Here is an 18,481-nt window from a genome sequence, read left to right as displayed (position 1 = left end):
AAATATTTTCAAAATACGAAACTAAATGTAAACTATGGGTCAGAAAATAGACCTATGCTGAAAGTCCACAGTGAGTTTCGGCGTTATCTAGGACGTTTTCTGAGTACCTCCAACGCCAACATGTCGGTGGGTTACAGCGTTCAGGGGTCGGTGGCTGTCTTAGAAGTGAACAATCCACCTGTCAACGCACTTAGGTAAGTAAAATATATGATGATCAAAATACACTGTGGTTTTCAATATGGATGTGGCAGATCAAATGAATAATCGACCTATTGATAAAAATTCAGATATAGGCCTAATTGTAATTACTGCATTGCTGCAGCGTCTTGCATTCAATGAAAATTGCCCCCCCCCCTTCCCCCGCCTCTTTTCAATTCCTAAACATTATGAACATTTACTATTGTTAAACATTGCTTGAAATAATTTATTTTAATTAAAAATTAGTATAATCAGGAACATTTATACTACATGTGGTATACTACTAGTTATTATAGGTCCCTGGTAAAATCTTCTAACATGTGTAAAGTAAAGGATCAAATATTCAAAGTTCTGACAACTGGAGTATGATACTTTTGAATATTTGTAGCCATGGTGTTCGGCTTGGTTTGAAGACGGGAGTGGAGCGAGCATCCAGAGACAGAAATGTCCGATCTGTGGTCATTATTGGTAAAGGCCAGACATTTCCAGCTGGTGCTGACATCAGGGAATTTGGCAAACCAAGTAAAGGTATCAAAAAGTATCAATATTATCTTTATGAATAGAGGAACTGTTGTATCTATAAAGTTATAGATATACTTGTATGATGGTCCTGCCGGTTTGATCGCCACTGGCCAGATAGCTCAGTAGCTCAGTTGGTAAAGCACCCTGATTCAGGGGTCCTGGGTGCAAATCCTGGTCTGGTCTGTTGCACATTTATACCTAGTTGTGAGCATGAAGTGTAGAATGAAATCAGCTTAGTCGGAAAATGAGACTGCATTGTAAATATATTCAGTATATTTTAACTTCATCATTTTCTGTAATCATCATGTGATATCATTAGCCTCTTTGCTGTACATGTATATGTTGTAGCTAAGTTGTAGCAGAAGCTAGAGAACTCATACTAACCTCAGGGAATTAAACATTATCCTGCCTCTGATAAAAATCTTGAAATTTCATTGGTTGAGAAGAATACTGTATTACGCTGCCTACCGACATTATATTGTTAATATGCCCCTTCCATGTGACCTACCCACCATGTATCAAATCAATATGCCCCCTCCACGTGCCATACTATCCAGATCATATTCAGTATGTTGTTTTCATTTGAACACGCACGGAGCCTAATAACTGACATTACATAAGCATCAAACTACGTCACAATTGTTATGGAACGGTTTGCTTAATTGAGAGAAAATGAACTTGATTAAAAAATCTTTGACAGGATAAATTCATTATTAGACGCTTAGAGGGGTAATACGGAAATATATGGGGTCCTTTAAAAAATGCATATTGGGCTCCACTTACACCTTGCCCAATACACATGTATGCATTTTTCAAGGACCCCATATATTTCTGTATTACCTCTCTAAGTGTCTACATAACTAATAATATGCCACCAGGATGTGTAGCAGTTATCAGCATTTTGTCCCTTTTTTTTATACAGAGCCCTGGTTGACAGATGTAGGAATAGTGATTGAGGCATCCCCTAAACCTGTGGTGGCAGCCATTCATGGTACCTGTTTGGGGGGTGGGCTGGAAGTAGCTCTCTTCTCACATTACCGTATAGCTGTACCCTCTGCAAGGTCAGTGATTCTATTTTTCTTTTATTGTAGCCCTAGCAAATATAGGATTTTTTTAAGACCTGTAGGGCCAAGGTGACTCAAGTGAGCATCGTGGCCTATGGGCCTCTTGCTTTTTGTTCAGAAAGGGATCAAATTAGTCTTGTGTATACATGTACGGTATGTCATTCTATCTGCACTATTCTTACCTGTATGTCCAAAGTTACTGACAGAGAACTCTGATGTATAAAATTCATGTCAGTGTTATAATTTTTTAAATGAGAAAGTTTTGAAGAGTTTAATTGACAGAAACATTGCACTTAAGGAACAATATGACTTTACCCAAGATCATTTAGGCAATTCTGAGGTCAACAGTAAAGTAAATTCATCTGAAGATAAAAATATTTGTAAAATATTTTCCAATAATTCCTTTCAGAGTAGGATTCCCAGAGGTAGCACTTGGGCTTTTACCAGGGGCAGGGGGAACCCAAAGGTTGTCAAGGCTGACGGGGTTACCTGTTGCTATGGATATGATTTCCTCAGGTCGCCATGTTCCTATTAAAAAAGCCAAGGAGTACGGGATCATTGATGAAGTATAAATAAATTGAATTTTACATTTTCTGAACAAAAACATCTTAATTTTCCTATATTCACATGTTAATACCAAGCAGAAATTCAAAATTCATTAAATAAATGCAAGGTTTGAATGTTGTTTGAGAGTGAATCACTAAAACTGTGATAGTTTTCTATTTTTAGATTGTGACAGGAGATTTAATGAAGGCAGCATTAAAGTATAGTCAATCAGTTCAAGGTCGTCCCTTCAAGGACAGATGTCTGAGGTTTAAGATGGTGCCCAATGCTGACAAAGTGGAGGAATACACTTCAGGTAAGTTAAATCAGAATTCATTAGCAATGGAGGAGATTTAAATCCATTATAAAAAGTATCAAATTATTGTTTTGTCTGCAATGTTTGAAATGAAATCTGTATGGCAGGTAAAGTGCCAAATAATTAATACAAATACATTGTTTTAATTGGAATATGTTCTTTTGCAGTGGCCATGGCTCAAGTCAAGAAAAAATACAAAGGATATGAAGCCCCAGTGGTAAAACATTTAATACTAAGAGACAACATCCTTACTTAAACTATGTTTATAAAATGTTATCCGATATTTTGAGATATACATTTCTCGCATAATCACCAGTGTAAGATTGACTTGTCCGGTGTGAGACAGCAGTGTGAGATTTTTCTGTCTTACACTGTGTATTACTACGCCGCAAACGATAACGTAAACATTCCGTCTTTATATAAAGAAATTGTAACAATGTTAAAAAATATTACATATACTTAAAATGTTGTCATTTAACTTATTAAGATAAACTTATTTGCATTCAAAATATTGTCGTATTTTCACTTTTAAAATGGCACTATTTTTAGATTTTCGTGAATGAATGTGTACGCTATCGGATAGATAAGTTTTTTATTCCCAGTTTTTATCTATCTAATTAATTTACATGGATTGAAATTCATTTTATCAGTTTACCTCTCCGATGGTGTATTTAGATTTTTAATTAGATGGAAAATTAAAAGAATATATTTTTAGCCCTATCATGGCGACGTCATTGACAGGCCGTTATTTTAGATAAAATAATGCGAGAAAAATAATCATTCATTACATACTTGTGTGGGAATAGTGAAATTCCACCTCGGGGCCAAGATTCACGGTCTAGGACTCGGCAAAGCCTCGTCCTAGACCGTGAATCTTGTCCCCTTGGTGGAATTTCACTATCCCACACTCGTAGTAATGAATGATTCTATTAATATACCCTTGATATAAATTGTCAATGAGACAGTTTTTTTCCTATTGTTTAGGCCTGTGTACAGGCAGTGAGGGCCTCGGCAGAACTTCCATATGAGGAGGGAATGAAGTTAGAGAGGGAGCTCTTTATACAGCTACAAGGCTCGGGGCAGGCCAGGGCCCAACAGTACGCTTTCTTTGCCGAGAGAGCTGTGTCCAGGGTAAGACAATATACAGGAAAGCTTCATTTTACTGCGTTAAGGAAGTGTGATCCTCAGGTTCTGGAAATCGGCAGTTAAGTAATTGAAAATGTATACAAAAAAAATGTCACAGAATTTACAAAGTAACATATTTACCCATATGCTATTTCTTCATAGTTCATCATTTTATTGTTAAGCATATAAAATAGGATAAATGATCAAATCTCAGATATTAAGGAATTAATACTGATTTTAAAGAGTTGTTGTTCCTGGCAGAGGAGAAGACATCCTTAATATCATTAGAGATCTTTCTTCAAAGTTCAGTATTTTCCTATTGTTTAGGCCTGTGTGCAGGCATTATGGCCTCGGCAGAACTTCTGTACAAGGAGGAGATGCTGAAAGAGCTATATCCATATTATTTTAGGAAGAAAAAAAATCCCAGATATTGTTGTGTGATTCAATGAAGTTTAGCATTATTCGAATAAGATTTATATTCACTTTTATATTCATATCAAACAACTTCTGACAAAAATATACATGAACCTAGCCTAATTAATATATTTCTTTATAATTTCAGTGGATGATGCCTGGGGGTAGTTATAAGACAGCTAAGCCCCTCCCCGTAAGGAGTACAGCTGTGATTGGGGCGGGTACAATGGGGTCAGGGATAGCCGTCTGTCTACTGAGTGCAGGTCTTCCTGTGTATCTACTGGAACAGAATGAAAAGGTCTGTATAATCTTGATTCTTGTATTTTGAAAAATGGTGCTTTCTGTAATAAACATATCATCAGGGACCTATATAGTACATGTACTAATATAGTAGTATAGTTAATATATAGGTTCCTGACATTACTGTGTCCCTTCATTGTATTTTTTTGAGAAATGGAATGTGTATACAATAGTTTTAAGAGTTGACAAAGGCACTTACATGACTAGTATTTGTTGTACATCTTTCTCTGTTTGCTTTTTAAACATTATAATGTACATTATCCACATGTCTATAGGTACAATGTATGTGTGCTAAATGATTCCAGGCGAAGGGGCCATAAAACTTAGATGAACTCACTTTTGATCTCGGTCTCACTTTTCCATTATTTATTCATTTGGAAAGCTAAGACAGAACAAAAGTGAGCTTATCTAAATTTTATGGCTCCGGAGTCAGAGCCTTGGATATACATTTATTTTCATTATTCTTCTCTTTAATAATTATTTAACTCTTATGAAATTGATTTACAGTTTCTGAACAATGGAGTGAAGCTGATAGAGAATATCATGTCTGGTAGTGTGAAGCTTGGAAAGGTTTCCATGGAAACGGCTAAAAAGGCATCCACTTTGCTGAAACCGACACTGAATTACAGTGATCTTAAGGATGTAGACCTGGTAAACCATACACAGTCTAAATGATAAAGTGAAGAACTTTTACTATTTTTTTTATCATAGAGTTAAGAAATATCAAATTCAAATTATGAAAAATACACATGTACAATGTCATGTGACATACATCATCACAGTAAAATATTAATGTCCTGTGACATACATATACATGTACAGTGTCCTGTGAAAATGCATGTACAATGTCATGTGACATACATGTACAATGTCATATGACATACATGTACAATGTCATGTGACATGCATGTACAATGTCATGTGACATACATTTTTCAGTATTGATTTATTTAAGATGTTTTTCTTTAGGTTAATTTAACTCTGCATTTTATATGTATCTGTAAATAAACTAAATTTTCATCCATGTACACGTAGCAATGGCTCAATCACTTATGATTTTATTTTGCTTTTAACATTTGCTAATAAATTATGGAGTTAATCATGAAAATTTCCTTCAACTCATGTTAATTAATTGGCTTATGAAAAGTTTTCACATTTGTAAGATATAAAATTTAAAGTGGAAAAGAAAATATCAGTCTATATTCTAAAATATATATTTCTATTCTTTAGTATAAATGTGAATAGTTTACATTTGATTTTAATTGTTTAAAAAGGCAACTGTACAATATGAATTTACGATATACATTGAAGATTCTCCTATTTTATACAAAGGTGATAGAGGCAGTGTTTGAGAATTTAGATTTAAAGAAAGATGTGTTCTCCAAGTTAGACAAACTCTGTAAACCATCAGCCATTCTGTGTACCAACACATCTACGATAGACATTGATAGGGTAAGTATCGAACTTCACTGACCTTGACCTCTCATGTATTGTGACCTTATTATATTTAACTGGTGTTCTTTTTGACGAAATAATTGTTTTCATGTGGAAAGCTTTGAGCCCTAGAGCAAGGAAGTTGAAATCAGAAATGCTACTTGTACCTTGCAGGAAAAATTGAACTTTAAAATTAGCATCGACTTGTTTAATCTTTTTAATTATTTCGCTCTTCATATTCAAGTTATCTGGATTACAAAATATAACAATTTTTCAATTGCACATTAGGTATGCTTTAAGTTAGAAAAAAACCCACACATTTAGTAGCATTTTTGAAGATATATAATTACTACACTTTTCATATTTACACTGTGAAACATACTGTACATGTAGATATCCACAGCGACCTCTCGGCCGGATAAAGTCGTGGGGACACATTTCTTTGCCCCGGCTTATCACATGAGACTGCTGGAGAATATATATGGAACTAAAACATCACCGGACACTGTAGCTACTGTTATGAAGCTGGGGAAAACCATCAACAAGGTGAAGATAAATCATCCTTCTCTCTTCCTTATCCAAAACACCCAAAAATTCAAAACATGGACAAGAAATTAATCTGTCATTGATTGATTGATTGTATGTTTTATGTCCCATTTTTTCACTCTTAAAGAGAACCATATACTGGTGAAGGGCTTCAATTTTAGACCTTAATTTACATGGCACTAACAGGCCATTGAGCAATGAGTAATCTTTATTGTGCCATTTCCTGCCGTGACACTGCAACTGGCTGGTGCCTGGGTTTTTAAGGTCTCATTCAAAAGACCATTAACTTTCACTTCTAACTGCCAAGCACTTGGCGAAGGATCAGTTCCTATTTATTTTTAATCAACTTAGGTCAGTCATGACTGGGTTTCGAATCCACAACCTTTCGATCCTGGAACATTATCTGAAATTAGAGTCCCAGATATTAAAAATATATAATAGCAGAAGTGATGATATTAAAAATCATCGAAAATTTTGGAAATTTATTTTAATATTTCGTTTGTTTCATGATTATATTCTCTATTTAAACAGGTTCCAGTTTTGGTGAAGAGTTGCCATGGTTTCTTGGCCAACAGAATGAATTCCCCCTTTAACACTGAGGTTTGTATAAATTACTCATTGACAAGGAATGCCTTACCGGTATATTGACTTGTCTTTTCTACTGGCCCTTGTTTCTGTTGTTACAGTAATAAATGAAAACCAAAAAAATGGCAAAGACAAACTCTGTGTAGAATTACAGAAATGTAGACTTATCAACTAATGTCAATAATGTTTCTGGTGCCGTGGATTTTCCAGTCTTTATTTTTGGTGGAAGAGGGTGCTAGCCCACAGGAAATAGATCAGGTGAATGAAGATTTCGGAATGCCAATGGGGCCCTTCAAGGTCCGCGATTTATCAGGTACATTTATTATCCACTGGATAATGAAACACACCAAAACATGATCACATATTGTATATTTTATTTGTCTGTGAAGTGGATCATACAAATAAACACTCACTCTCTAAGTAAACATGATACATGTATTTACAATGTACAAAAGATTTTTTTTTCATATACCGTACATGTATAAGCAGAATTTTTAGCAAGGATTTAATTTTGGCATTATTAGCGAGGGTTTTGAGATCACTAAAATTAAATACCAGTAAAAAAAAATCCATATTAGTTGTTATAGATATCTTTCTTGACATCTTAACTTAAGACATTTCTTTCTTAAGTTATAAAATTGCTAAAATTATTTATCGCTAAAAATATGAACCTGTTTTTTGGGATAATTTCGCTGAAGAACAAAGACCATGTTTAGTCAAAATCGGCCTAATGTCAAAAGTGAAATATATCACAATTTATAGACTTTTAAATATGTTTTTTTCATCATTGTAAACTTATTTTTCGTTTTTATTATTGAGAAAACGCTCAATTTGAAGTTTATATTAAAGGAGTATAACGAGTGATTAAGCGTAATTTGCGATGTAAAGTACTTGTGTTATATGACGTCAACCTATAGACAACTGCAGATAGGGTGTTATTGAACTTTAGTTTTAATTTAAAAATCGTGGTTTATTTTAAATTATGAAAATGAAATGAAATACGAAATTACAGAGAAACAAATCATAACACACACAGCACACCATAGTTCAAAATCGGTCGGCCATTGTGACACAATTCTGAATGATGTCAGACAAACCCGCTCGGAAGATTGCAGAGGACTTGTTCATCGCCTTTGTTACGTAAGTAATGTTTAACATTCCTTTGTTGTTGCTTTTTCTTGTTTTCTTTTCTTTTCTTTTTTTGAAATATCTTCAGAAGCTGCTACAAACTTTTTGTTAAAAATTGACTAAAATCAAGTCACATGTGCGGCACATGTAATGTGTCTACCAGCTGTCTACTGTTTTACAAGTAGGCCTTATTTGTTTTTAAAAACCACAAAGTGCAGGTTGAAAAAGCAAACAAACACAGTTGATCGTGGTTACCAAAAGGATTTTTAATATGTTTCGTAAAATATATGTATGTATTACCATGCTCAGTAGAAGTATGTCATAAATGTCATAAATCATGTTTACCGTCATATCAGCTGTTCAGTAGAATCAGCTGTTCGTAGCCATGCTATCTCAACAAACAGTTGCAACATGTGTAGAGACATCAGAACCAGTTTTAATCCCTAGTGAAGTAATTAAGACTCTTTCTATTCAGGGTATTCACTATACAAAGCAGACCAGGATTCAAAATGACTTGGATTTTTTTGAGGTACATGTACCTGCTTACTACAATTTAACAGTAGTTCTGACATCTCGCATATATTTGTAATTGTTCATCTGGTATACATTTTTCACTAGCCTAACTGTAATAACAATAACAATACCTGTTATTAATTAAAAGTTCTTGTAAATATTGCCAATTTATGCATTTTGTCATGTACACTGTTAATGTACCTACGAAACTATTCCTGCTTAGTTTTCATGTTCATTTAGCTTACAGTCTTTTCTTGTACATAAATGTACATACAAACTGTGTAACATACATATAAAAGAGTCTTTATTATTGTATGTACATGTTTATCTGGTAGCTCCTTACTAACTAAACTGTTAACATGTACCACCTGCTTAGATCTTATGATATACATGCTTATACCTGTATACAGTCTTTAACTTGCTAAACTGTTACATGTACAGTAACATTCAAATTAGGCAATAAGTAGATTAATGAATATAAATAGATAACGATAATGATTGACAAAGGTCTTAGACATTAGGCATGTTACTAAACAGCTTTGTGAATGAAGAATCAGTTGGAGTACATAAAACAGGGAATTATTTAATCTTAGACTAATTATAAATCCTGGATTTTCATAAAATTTTAAAATCAGGTGTAGTGCCTGAAGACTAACTTAGTTTTGCTTGAAATATCAGTCTTCACTGTAGTAGATACTGTCTAAATGGGTAAGTGTGTATATAAGAAGCTAATATAATTGAATTATTGTTTATTTTTATTCATTCATGTTTTTATTGTGTTCCAATTTCATATTTTTATTGTTTATTTTCAGTCATAATTATCATTTCTAGGGTAAATGTCTTTTATGCAGTGTATCTGGTGTTCTACTGTTGTATCTGTAGAAAATGACGCATGCGCAGATGGGGGTTAGTCGATGCTTGGCATCAAAAAACGACTAACCCCCATCTGCGCATGCGTCATTATTTTCTCGCTAAATTCTGCAGTTTTCTGCAATAAAACGGCGATATTAAAATAATCCATCGAATTTCCGTCATTATATTATGCTACGACTCCACTGTTATCGCAAAACGTTCCTTCCGAGTTGTAGATATCCGTTAAACATTGCCAACAACGCACGGCTTCATAGTCCCCATGAACGAAGACCCGACTGAAGAAATGACTCGCAGCAAACGAAAATACATACCGGTGCGTATTCAGCACGACAATTGCAAACACCTACATATGTTTTCACAACCGTAACAACTTTTAAATCCAACGAAACGCCCAGAAAAACGCAGCGATGTAAACACTACCAAATTTACAGCAGCTTCCTAATGCAGACAACCACTACTCGACGTCACAGTCGTAAAATACGACGTCACAGGTACACTGTTTTCCCGAACTTTTCTAATGCAAAATGGCGATTAAGCATTGTACGTAATATAAGGCATACTGTCTTTGTTGTTCAGCACACGTACTTTTAATTGTTTGTAAAAAGTTCTCCTTTAACCAGGTAACTGAATATCACAAGAGGAAAGGAAACTGGAATGTCTTAAGTACAGAAATCGGTCTTTGAAATTTGAAGATCCATGATCCGCCCACTTGTTTCACCTCCAGCTAAGAGGTGCATATTTAGTGTGCAAATCGAGAGTTTTCAAGCCATTGTGACGTCACCCTCAATAGTTTGTAACAGAACAGTGAAATCTCACACATGAATCAATAAAAAAATAATAATAAAGAGTTAAACTGTGGAAAACATTAGTTTGAAGTCTTGTGTACTATAAACAAATTCCCAAGCCTGTGTGACATTACTCTTAAACTTGCAATGACGGGGAACAGACAAAAATACTGCGTCATAGATATAATAATAATAGTATAAAAATACACCAGTCAGATTAACAGATTAATCCACCCTATGTCCTCTTTTCTTGTACTTTACAAACGTGGTTTTTTTTTTTTAGACAGAATACCCCCCCCCCCACCCCCCACCCCTGGCGAAAAACGGATCGAGTATTTTTTTTTTTTTTTTTTTTTAAATTTTCATCATCAATATATATTTGTACTGGCTCAAAAAAAATTGAACAAGTTAAATTGATGCAAAACATCAAATAGACCTCAAAACTATATAAGGCCAAAGGATATAAAGCATTCTGAAGTATTTCCAAAAGAAAGAGTAAAAAAAATGCATTTATGGCAGAATCTTAGAGAGGTGGATCTAAAAAAAACTTAAATATTTTCTTCAGTCGCATGTCTGATGCACCTTGGAATTAAGTTGGTTTTTTTTTTTATTATAGCCTTAAAATATATCTGAATCTAGGGAGAATCCACAGTGTGCAAGTCTTTCTAAGACACTGCGAGTTACCCCATACCCTGCATATTTCACTTGCCCATTGAGGAGAATGTAAACATGGCCTATTTACACCCTTCTTACGTTCAAAGGCAACATTCTCAATATTCTAAATTTTAATTCTTTTCCCCAGATACTCTCCTTCCTATCTATGCCCTAAAATTAGTCCATTCCACCCCGTTCTCATCCTAAGACATATGGGGGGGGGGGCTGCGCTTTGCGTGGTCAATGAAATGGAGTAAAATTAGTAACCTGTGGCATAGTTATACTTTCTAAAATCAAATTAAGGGTTAGATACAAATTCCAACATTTATTTTAATTTCCTATTTATTTAACTTTGTTTATTGTTACTCGTTTATTTTCTATAATATGTTTCAATTTAAATGTATTATCATAATTATTATTGAGCACACAAAATATTGAAATTATGCCTACCCCCCACCCCTGAAAAAAATTTAAAGGCGTCATGTTGTTCTCTAAAAATAAAATTTAAAGCTTTAATCTTAAATCTGTAAAAGTTTTGGATCCTTACTGCTGACATCATTGTCTCGGATAATGTAAAGATAAGTGTAAGCCAGCGTTAATTGCGCTTTGATTGAATTCAGTCTACATACAGCTACACCAGAGAAAATCCACAGAATTTCTTCCCATGTAGAAAAGTACATCTTTGTGATAGATTTTTACTCTTGTTCGACTTTTTGTGTGTATTTTTTATCCCCTCGCAATGGAGTTGCGTGTTTGTGGGTGAGTGAGATAGTTCTGTGCGAAACGAAAGTGACGTAATTTGCATTCGGATCGATGTCGGATGCTGCCTTGCCTTATGGATAATAAATTGCGCAGCTCGATCACTAGCGCTTCATGAAAAATATGCCTACGTGCAAGTCTGCAAGTCCTACGTGCATTTTACAAGTTTAAAAGAACCATTGATATACTCAATATCTAAATTTCTTACTGCCCTATATCGTTACATTTTTATTAATGTTTCTGTAGCCTCATTGTGACGCCACTTTAGCGCGAGTTTCACCGTGTATATTTCTACGCGTGAGTACATGTATGTATACACAAAAATGACTTTCAAATCAATTTCACAGTTGACTTAGTAGAAAAACACAGCAAATGTAAATATTATATTATAGTATGCTGCTAATCTATTATTGTTATCATTTTCTTTAGCTTCATGTGGTTTTCTACCCTCTCAATATTTTTGTCTCAGTTTCAGACTATCTTATTTGTGGTATTGTAATCTTCCATTAAAACCTACATGTTAGATATAACATGGTTAATATTCTACCATATTACGATATTTTAATATTATTTAATTAAATATGATCTTACTGTAATAATTGTATTCGTCCTCTGAGGGCCCTTGATTGGTAAATAAACATACTACATGTATTATACATCATATTTCAACAACAAGGGAATGGGAAGGGGCTGTAAATTCTGTCTCTCCATATAGCGTTCCTGCATTGATGATGGTTTTCCTGGTCGATGTTCACAGGCTCGACTTGTAGTACTATAAACCTTTTTTAATATGCTATTTTTAAATATCTCGTTTCGGCGGATGTTTCTTTTTATTGACAAGCAGACCAGTAAAATGCCGGGAGGGGGGGGGGGGGTTGTTTCAAAGTATAGTTTTTCACTGTAGTAAATCTTTATTTAAATGCTTCCTGCAGTCTCCCCGTTTTGTTGCAGCATTAAGATCGAGCACTCGCAAATTCCTGCAGTTCCCCCCCCCCCCTCGAAATAGGTGTTTTGAATTTGGAGACTAGCATTTTTTTTACTGCATAAACATGATAAATATTGCATCTCAAAGTAATTGCCCCCCAAAAATCTCAGTAAATGCTAATGATAGATTTATAATTAAGCTGTCAGTGCATAATATCAAATAAAGTAGTTCGTCGTATAATGTACATGTAAGCATTATTGTTTATATTTGCCGTGACATGGAATCAGCTACATGTACAAGCTTATCCTTTAAAAAGAAAGCTGACCTAGCGCTGGGGCCATCATAAAACACAGAAGTAGATATCTGAACCATTGGTTTAAGTTGCTGAATCGATTAATTATAAATAAAAAGGCATAGTGAACTGGGGAGGGGGGGGGGGGTCAGTTCAGAAAAGTGAATCCAGAGTGGGCTTCACATCGGCAATGGCATTACTCATTAGTCATGTTATAAGCATTCTGTAGTTTACTGTAATTTAAATTTTGAGTTGAAAAGTAAGAGATCAGTAGAACCAATGAGCACTTAGTTTAAAATATTCCAGTGTGGTACTGTTTTGTAGCAATCGCATCTTCTCGGGTCTTTCCGGCAAGCTCGGCAAGCATATCCAAGGTTGTTATCCGAGCGTGTCGGAAAGTAGTTAAGAAAAGCTAGATATTTATCATAATTTTAGAATTAACTGATATCTTCAGTCTTTGCATTATTAGGCCTAAGTAACTGTTACTTTTCGTACATTTATGTACAGGTTAAACAACAAATCTTTTAAAGATAATGAAACGGAATTGTCATGGTACAATTTATCTACAGTTGTATTCCCAGAATGCCCTACCATTAGGTCGAGCATGCGTATTCCAGGAAAAAAAAGAGTAATGTAGTCGCCAGCGAACCGATCACAAAAAATTAACAAGTAAAATTGATGCAAAGCATCAAATCGGCCGCAAACAAAATTTAGCATTTTCAAAAAGTACTTTCCCAGTTAAGCATCCAAGGAAAGCACAAGATATTCGAAGCTGAAAGCGGGATCGTTTTTGTTTTGTTTTTTTTTTCAGACTGTCTTCAACGCAAAAACTAAATAAATAAAAAATTAAGAAATAAAAAAATTAAGAAATAGAAATTCAAGTACATTTGTTCATCAAAATTGACTCCTCAATTTAATAAAGTCAATGATAAATGATAAAAATTCCTTGAGATGATGCCGGTGATGATTTCTGCAGTGCAGACTATGCTGCACGACGCAGTGCAAAATGTAGAAGAATTATCCTTGTGTCATTCGCAACTGTAGCATATTCAAAGCAATATTTGCTTGTTGCACAACTTTTCAACTTTTTTATTCATCATATATTTTACCACTTAATTATCATCCGGAAAATCATAACGATTTGCGTTCATATCTTACTCACTCCCAGGTTGGGGAGTACCTATTGTTAACTCTTCTTATATAATCATAAATTAATAATTATCTGAAGAGAAATGAAAATGGAATATAATAACACAATAAAGAAATTTTTCAAAGCAAATTTTCCGCATAATTCACTCATCATTTTTTTTTTTTTTTACATGTTATCATTAAAGAATTATTTTACTGAACAAATAGAAAAATAACGTCTCGTTTCCCCATGTGCATTTTCTAACACAACCACAAATAGATCGGCCGCTGCTTCGGCCGATCATAAAGAGAGAAAATATGTAGTAAAATTTGTTGTGACACCACGATAATTTATTTTTGATACATCACATTTCAGTAGTAATCATTAATATTGTATCATCACGTAACATAGATCCAGGGTAGTATGATGATCCACGTGGAGAGATTGCTGCCGATTTCTTCTTTGTTTCCTTCTCCAACTGTTATTGGCAAAATGGCAGCAAGAACATTTTAATTAAGTTTTTTTTTTTGTTTAGCGTCCATTCATCTTTCAGAAATCTACCCATCTATATAGTTCTTACTATTATAGGAGCGATAATGGATCGACAAAAGGAAAACTAAGTGTTTTTCATAATAAACAAAGAAAAAATTAAATATTCCAAAAATCACGGTAATGCCTAAAATGAATACACTTGCACTTGGATGGTGTTGTATTTTCGCTGTATTTTCCTCAAATGTTTCCGATGGTGAAAACGCAAAGTACACTTCAAATTATTTTAAATAAATAAATGCATATATTCAGTACTTCGATATAAACACAAACATTGGGCTAATCCAGGAGAGGTAAGGTAACAACACTTAAAACGACATCAATATTTGAAAAATAAAGAGCTTAATTAAGCAGTTCAAATTTCAATTGAAGTTTTTGCAGATAGAGACGGGGGGATGATCGTCCAAGTAACTATATGCTAATTCTTACAGACAAAGGGTAAAGCATTAATTCATGTTTGTGGCCACAAAATCCATGACTTCAAAACTTTTTATCTGGATTGCACAAAGAAAAAAAAATCATTCAAAAGAATTCATAAATGATTTGCTGGCATCATGAGGAATAAGCCAGGCACGAAGCATCGTTTTTCAAGAATTGGGGGTTAATTGATGACGTCTGAAAAACTTTGACAAGCATACCCCCTTCCCCGAAAAAAGAAAATAAATAAAAGAAAAATACCAAAACTTGCAAAACTTATTTCGGGGGGGGGGGGGGGCAATTTATTACCATTAAACCTGCTGAAGAGACTTCTATACAATATCCAGGAACCTTGCTAATGCCCTTAAGTACAAAACAGTAAAGCTTCAGTCTCATCAGACACTTCTATTGTTTTAAATACAGATGGAATTACAGGTACAGGTATTGAGATGCATACATACATGTTATACGTTACCTTAGATTTTTGTAACATGATTTTCACCTCTAATTTTACATACTCAGTAAATTAAAATGGTATCAGATAAAAATATACAAAAAACAGTATCACTATATTTCATTTAATCGAAATCCAAGGCTTGATGCGCGAGTCAAAGGAGGACGAAATGTGTATGTAATCTCTTAATTATTTGTCTTTACAAAATTCAGGAGGCAAAGACATGTTATGCTATTACTTTTGTTTAATTCGTTTTAGACTTTCCGATGAGGATGACAGTTATTAGAATAATAATAAATAACTTAACATGCAACTTCTGGAAATACAAGTACTGTACCCCACCCCACCCCTTTTTTTTTATTTTTTGTTGAATGGATTATTCAGTAAAGGTCGACAAAATATTCTCATGGTGTTTTTGATAAATATTAAAATGGTTCTTGAAGGAATCTAACTTGCGAAGAACAAAGTAAAACACTCACGGCCAGCACCTAGACCATTTGACAGACTAATCGATTTATGAAAGTATCTTTTAATGATCGAGTTTTCACTTGATAAATATATATAAGCTTCTCTGAAACAAAAATCGTAAACAAAGTTTTAAACTTCAGAATGTTTTAAATGTAGAAGAACTGCTCTCTTAGACGATAGAAACTGAGCAATTGTTATTTAACGGAACTAAAAGCACAGCACTTCCTTGAGCAGTGTTTGGTAACACCCCCCCCCCCCCAACCGCCCTTCTTTTCCTCGGCAATTCTGAGTGACATTTCCTTCACAGGTGGCCTGGCAGGTATAACAGTTCTAGTAAAACTGATGAGCATGTTATATCTCTATATTGCTATTCATAATTAAATAGATATGTGTAGCACAAGAGTTTTGATGGAAATGTGCTACATGTATTACATTTGTATATTTGAAGAATTTTCCCCCGTTAATGACAGATCTACTAGAAATTATAGGGAAAGAATGGAGCGACTAATACATGTAGTTTATTTGGGGGGATATCATACATGTACTTAAAATACGTCGAAAGTAACATATATCTTAGTCATTCCATATACTTCGATTTTTCGGCGAGTGACAATATCGCTAATATTTTAGTCGAACTTATAATCTATAAAGACTAGTTAAAAATTATTAAAAGCGATTTCATATCCATATATCTCGGATGAACCAACGGTAAATATTTATAGAAATGTCTCTTGCACCTGTGCTCAATGGAGGATTTCAAGGGGATGTTGGGGAGGATGTCCGCAACAACCCCTACACCCCCCCCCCCTTTCACACAAATACACACAGAAACACACTAAAAATTCTTACATCTTAATTTTGCTTGCATAAGACTCTATAAAAAAAGTGTGAACAAAAGCATGTGTGACTTTCGATATTTTAATAGAGAAAATTACGAATTTCACCGAGTATACGGGAGCATTTTTCCTGGTGGGGGTAGGTATCTAGAATTTTTTTTAAAAATATTTAATATAAGAAGGGGGGTCATTATCCAGTATCATATAAAATCGCTGGGGATTTATAGATATTTTTAAGAGAAATCCATTTGCTATTTGCTAAGGGACCTGTATAAAGGATAAGAAGTCGACCCCCCCCCCCTCCCGTTCCAGTCAACCCACTTCTAGTTAGTTCTTGCTCATACACAAATCAATCAATAAAAGGGTTCAATACAAATTTATTTCGGGGGCAGGTTGCGTATCTCAAATAAACGGATTATCTATATTTACATGTACATCAAGTACTACTATATCAATGCTGCCTTGGAGAATTGTTGTGCCTTACACCTGATTAATCAGTAATAATTTGTTTACAGTACACAAGACTTCAAACTAATGTTTTCCACAGTTTAACTCTTTATTATTATTTTTTTTATTGATTCATGTGTGAGATTTCACTGATCTGTTACAAATCATTGAGGGTGACGTCACAATGGCTTGAAAACTCTCGATTTGCACACTAAATATGCACCTCTTAGCTGGAGGTGAAACAAGTGGGCGGATCATGGATCTTCAAATTTCAAAGACCGATTTCTGTACTTAAGACATTCCAGTTTCCTTTCCTCTTGTGATATTCAATTACCTGGTTAAAGGAGAACTTTTTACAAACAATTAAAAGTACGTGTGCTGAACAACAAAGACAGTATGCCTTATATTACGTACAATGCTTAATCGCCATTTTGCATTAGAAAAGTTCGGGAAAACAGTGTACCTGTGACGTCGTATTTTACAACTGTGACGTCGAGTAGTGGTTGTCTGCATAAGGAAGCTGCTGTAAATTTGGTAGTGTTTACATCGCTGCGTTTTTCTGGGCGTTTCGTTGGATTTAAAAGTTGTTACGATTGTGAAAACATATGTAAGTGTTTGCAGTTGTCGTGCTGAATACGCATCGGTATGTATTTTCGTTTGCTGCGAGTCATTTCTTCAGTCGGGTCTCCATTCATGGGGACTATGAAGCAGTGCGTTGTTGGCAATGTTTAACGGATATCTACAACTCGGAAGGAACGTTTTGCGATAACAGTGGAGTCGTAGCATAATATAATGACGGAAATTCGATGGATTATTTTAATATCGCCGTTTTACTGCAGAAAACTGCAGAATTTAGCGAGAAAATAATGACGCATGCGCAGATGGGGGTTAGTCGTTTTTTGATGCCAGGCATCGACTAACCCCCATCTGCGCATGCGTCATTTTCTACAGATACAACAGTAGAACACCAGATACACTGCATAAAAGACATTTACCCTAGAAATGATAATTATGACTGAAAATAAACAATAAAAATATGAAATTGGAACACAATAAAAACATGAATGAATAAAAATAAACAATAATTCAATTATATTAGCTTCTTATATACACACTTACCCATTTAGATAGTATCTACTACAGTGAAAACTGATATTTCAAGCAAAACTAAGTTAGTCTTCAGGCACTACACCTGATTTTAAAAT

General features: G+C 34.4%; 1 protein-coding gene and 1 long non-coding RNA gene across 2 annotated transcripts in view; both read left to right on the top strand.

Annotated features, from left to right (window-relative positions):
* LOC133194186 (uncharacterized) overlaps positions 1 to 18,481 on the top strand; it is a 161,206-nt gene that overhangs the window by 96,083 nt on the left and 46,642 nt on the right. The window lies entirely within an intron of this gene.
* Positions 24 to 18,481, top strand: part of LOC133194179 (peroxisomal bifunctional enzyme-like) — a 28,611-nt gene continuing 10,153 nt past the window's right edge. The window contains exons 1-13 of the mRNA XM_061330184.1: positions 24 to 194; positions 587 to 726; positions 1,643 to 1,781; positions 2,194 to 2,350; positions 2,514 to 2,643; positions 2,811 to 2,860; positions 3,628 to 3,774; positions 4,331 to 4,480; positions 4,990 to 5,133; positions 5,815 to 5,934; positions 6,310 to 6,462; positions 6,994 to 7,062; positions 7,258 to 7,360. Coding sequence (XP_061186168.1) covers positions 55 to 194; positions 587 to 726; positions 1,643 to 1,781; positions 2,194 to 2,350; positions 2,514 to 2,643; positions 2,811 to 2,860; positions 3,628 to 3,774; positions 4,331 to 4,480; positions 4,990 to 5,133; positions 5,815 to 5,934; positions 6,310 to 6,462; positions 6,994 to 7,062; positions 7,258 to 7,360 — 1,642 coding nt within the window. The 5' untranslated portion in view covers positions 24 to 54. The remainder of the gene's footprint in view (positions 195 to 586; positions 727 to 1,642; positions 1,782 to 2,193; positions 2,351 to 2,513; positions 2,644 to 2,810; positions 2,861 to 3,627; positions 3,775 to 4,330; positions 4,481 to 4,989; positions 5,134 to 5,814; positions 5,935 to 6,309; positions 6,463 to 6,993; positions 7,063 to 7,257; positions 7,361 to 18,481) is intronic.

The sequence above is a fragment of the Saccostrea echinata genome, unplaced genomic scaffold (assembly GCF_033153115.1).
Source record: "Saccostrea echinata isolate AGI-Se365-2 ecotype Australia unplaced genomic scaffold, CSIRO_AGI_Sech_v1 ptg000028l, whole genome shotgun sequence".
Taxonomy (NCBI): domain Eukaryota; kingdom Metazoa; phylum Mollusca; class Bivalvia; order Ostreida; family Ostreidae; genus Saccostrea; species Saccostrea echinata.
The sequence above is the reverse complement of the archived record's forward strand: the minus strand, read 5'-3'. Positions and strand labels throughout refer to the sequence as shown.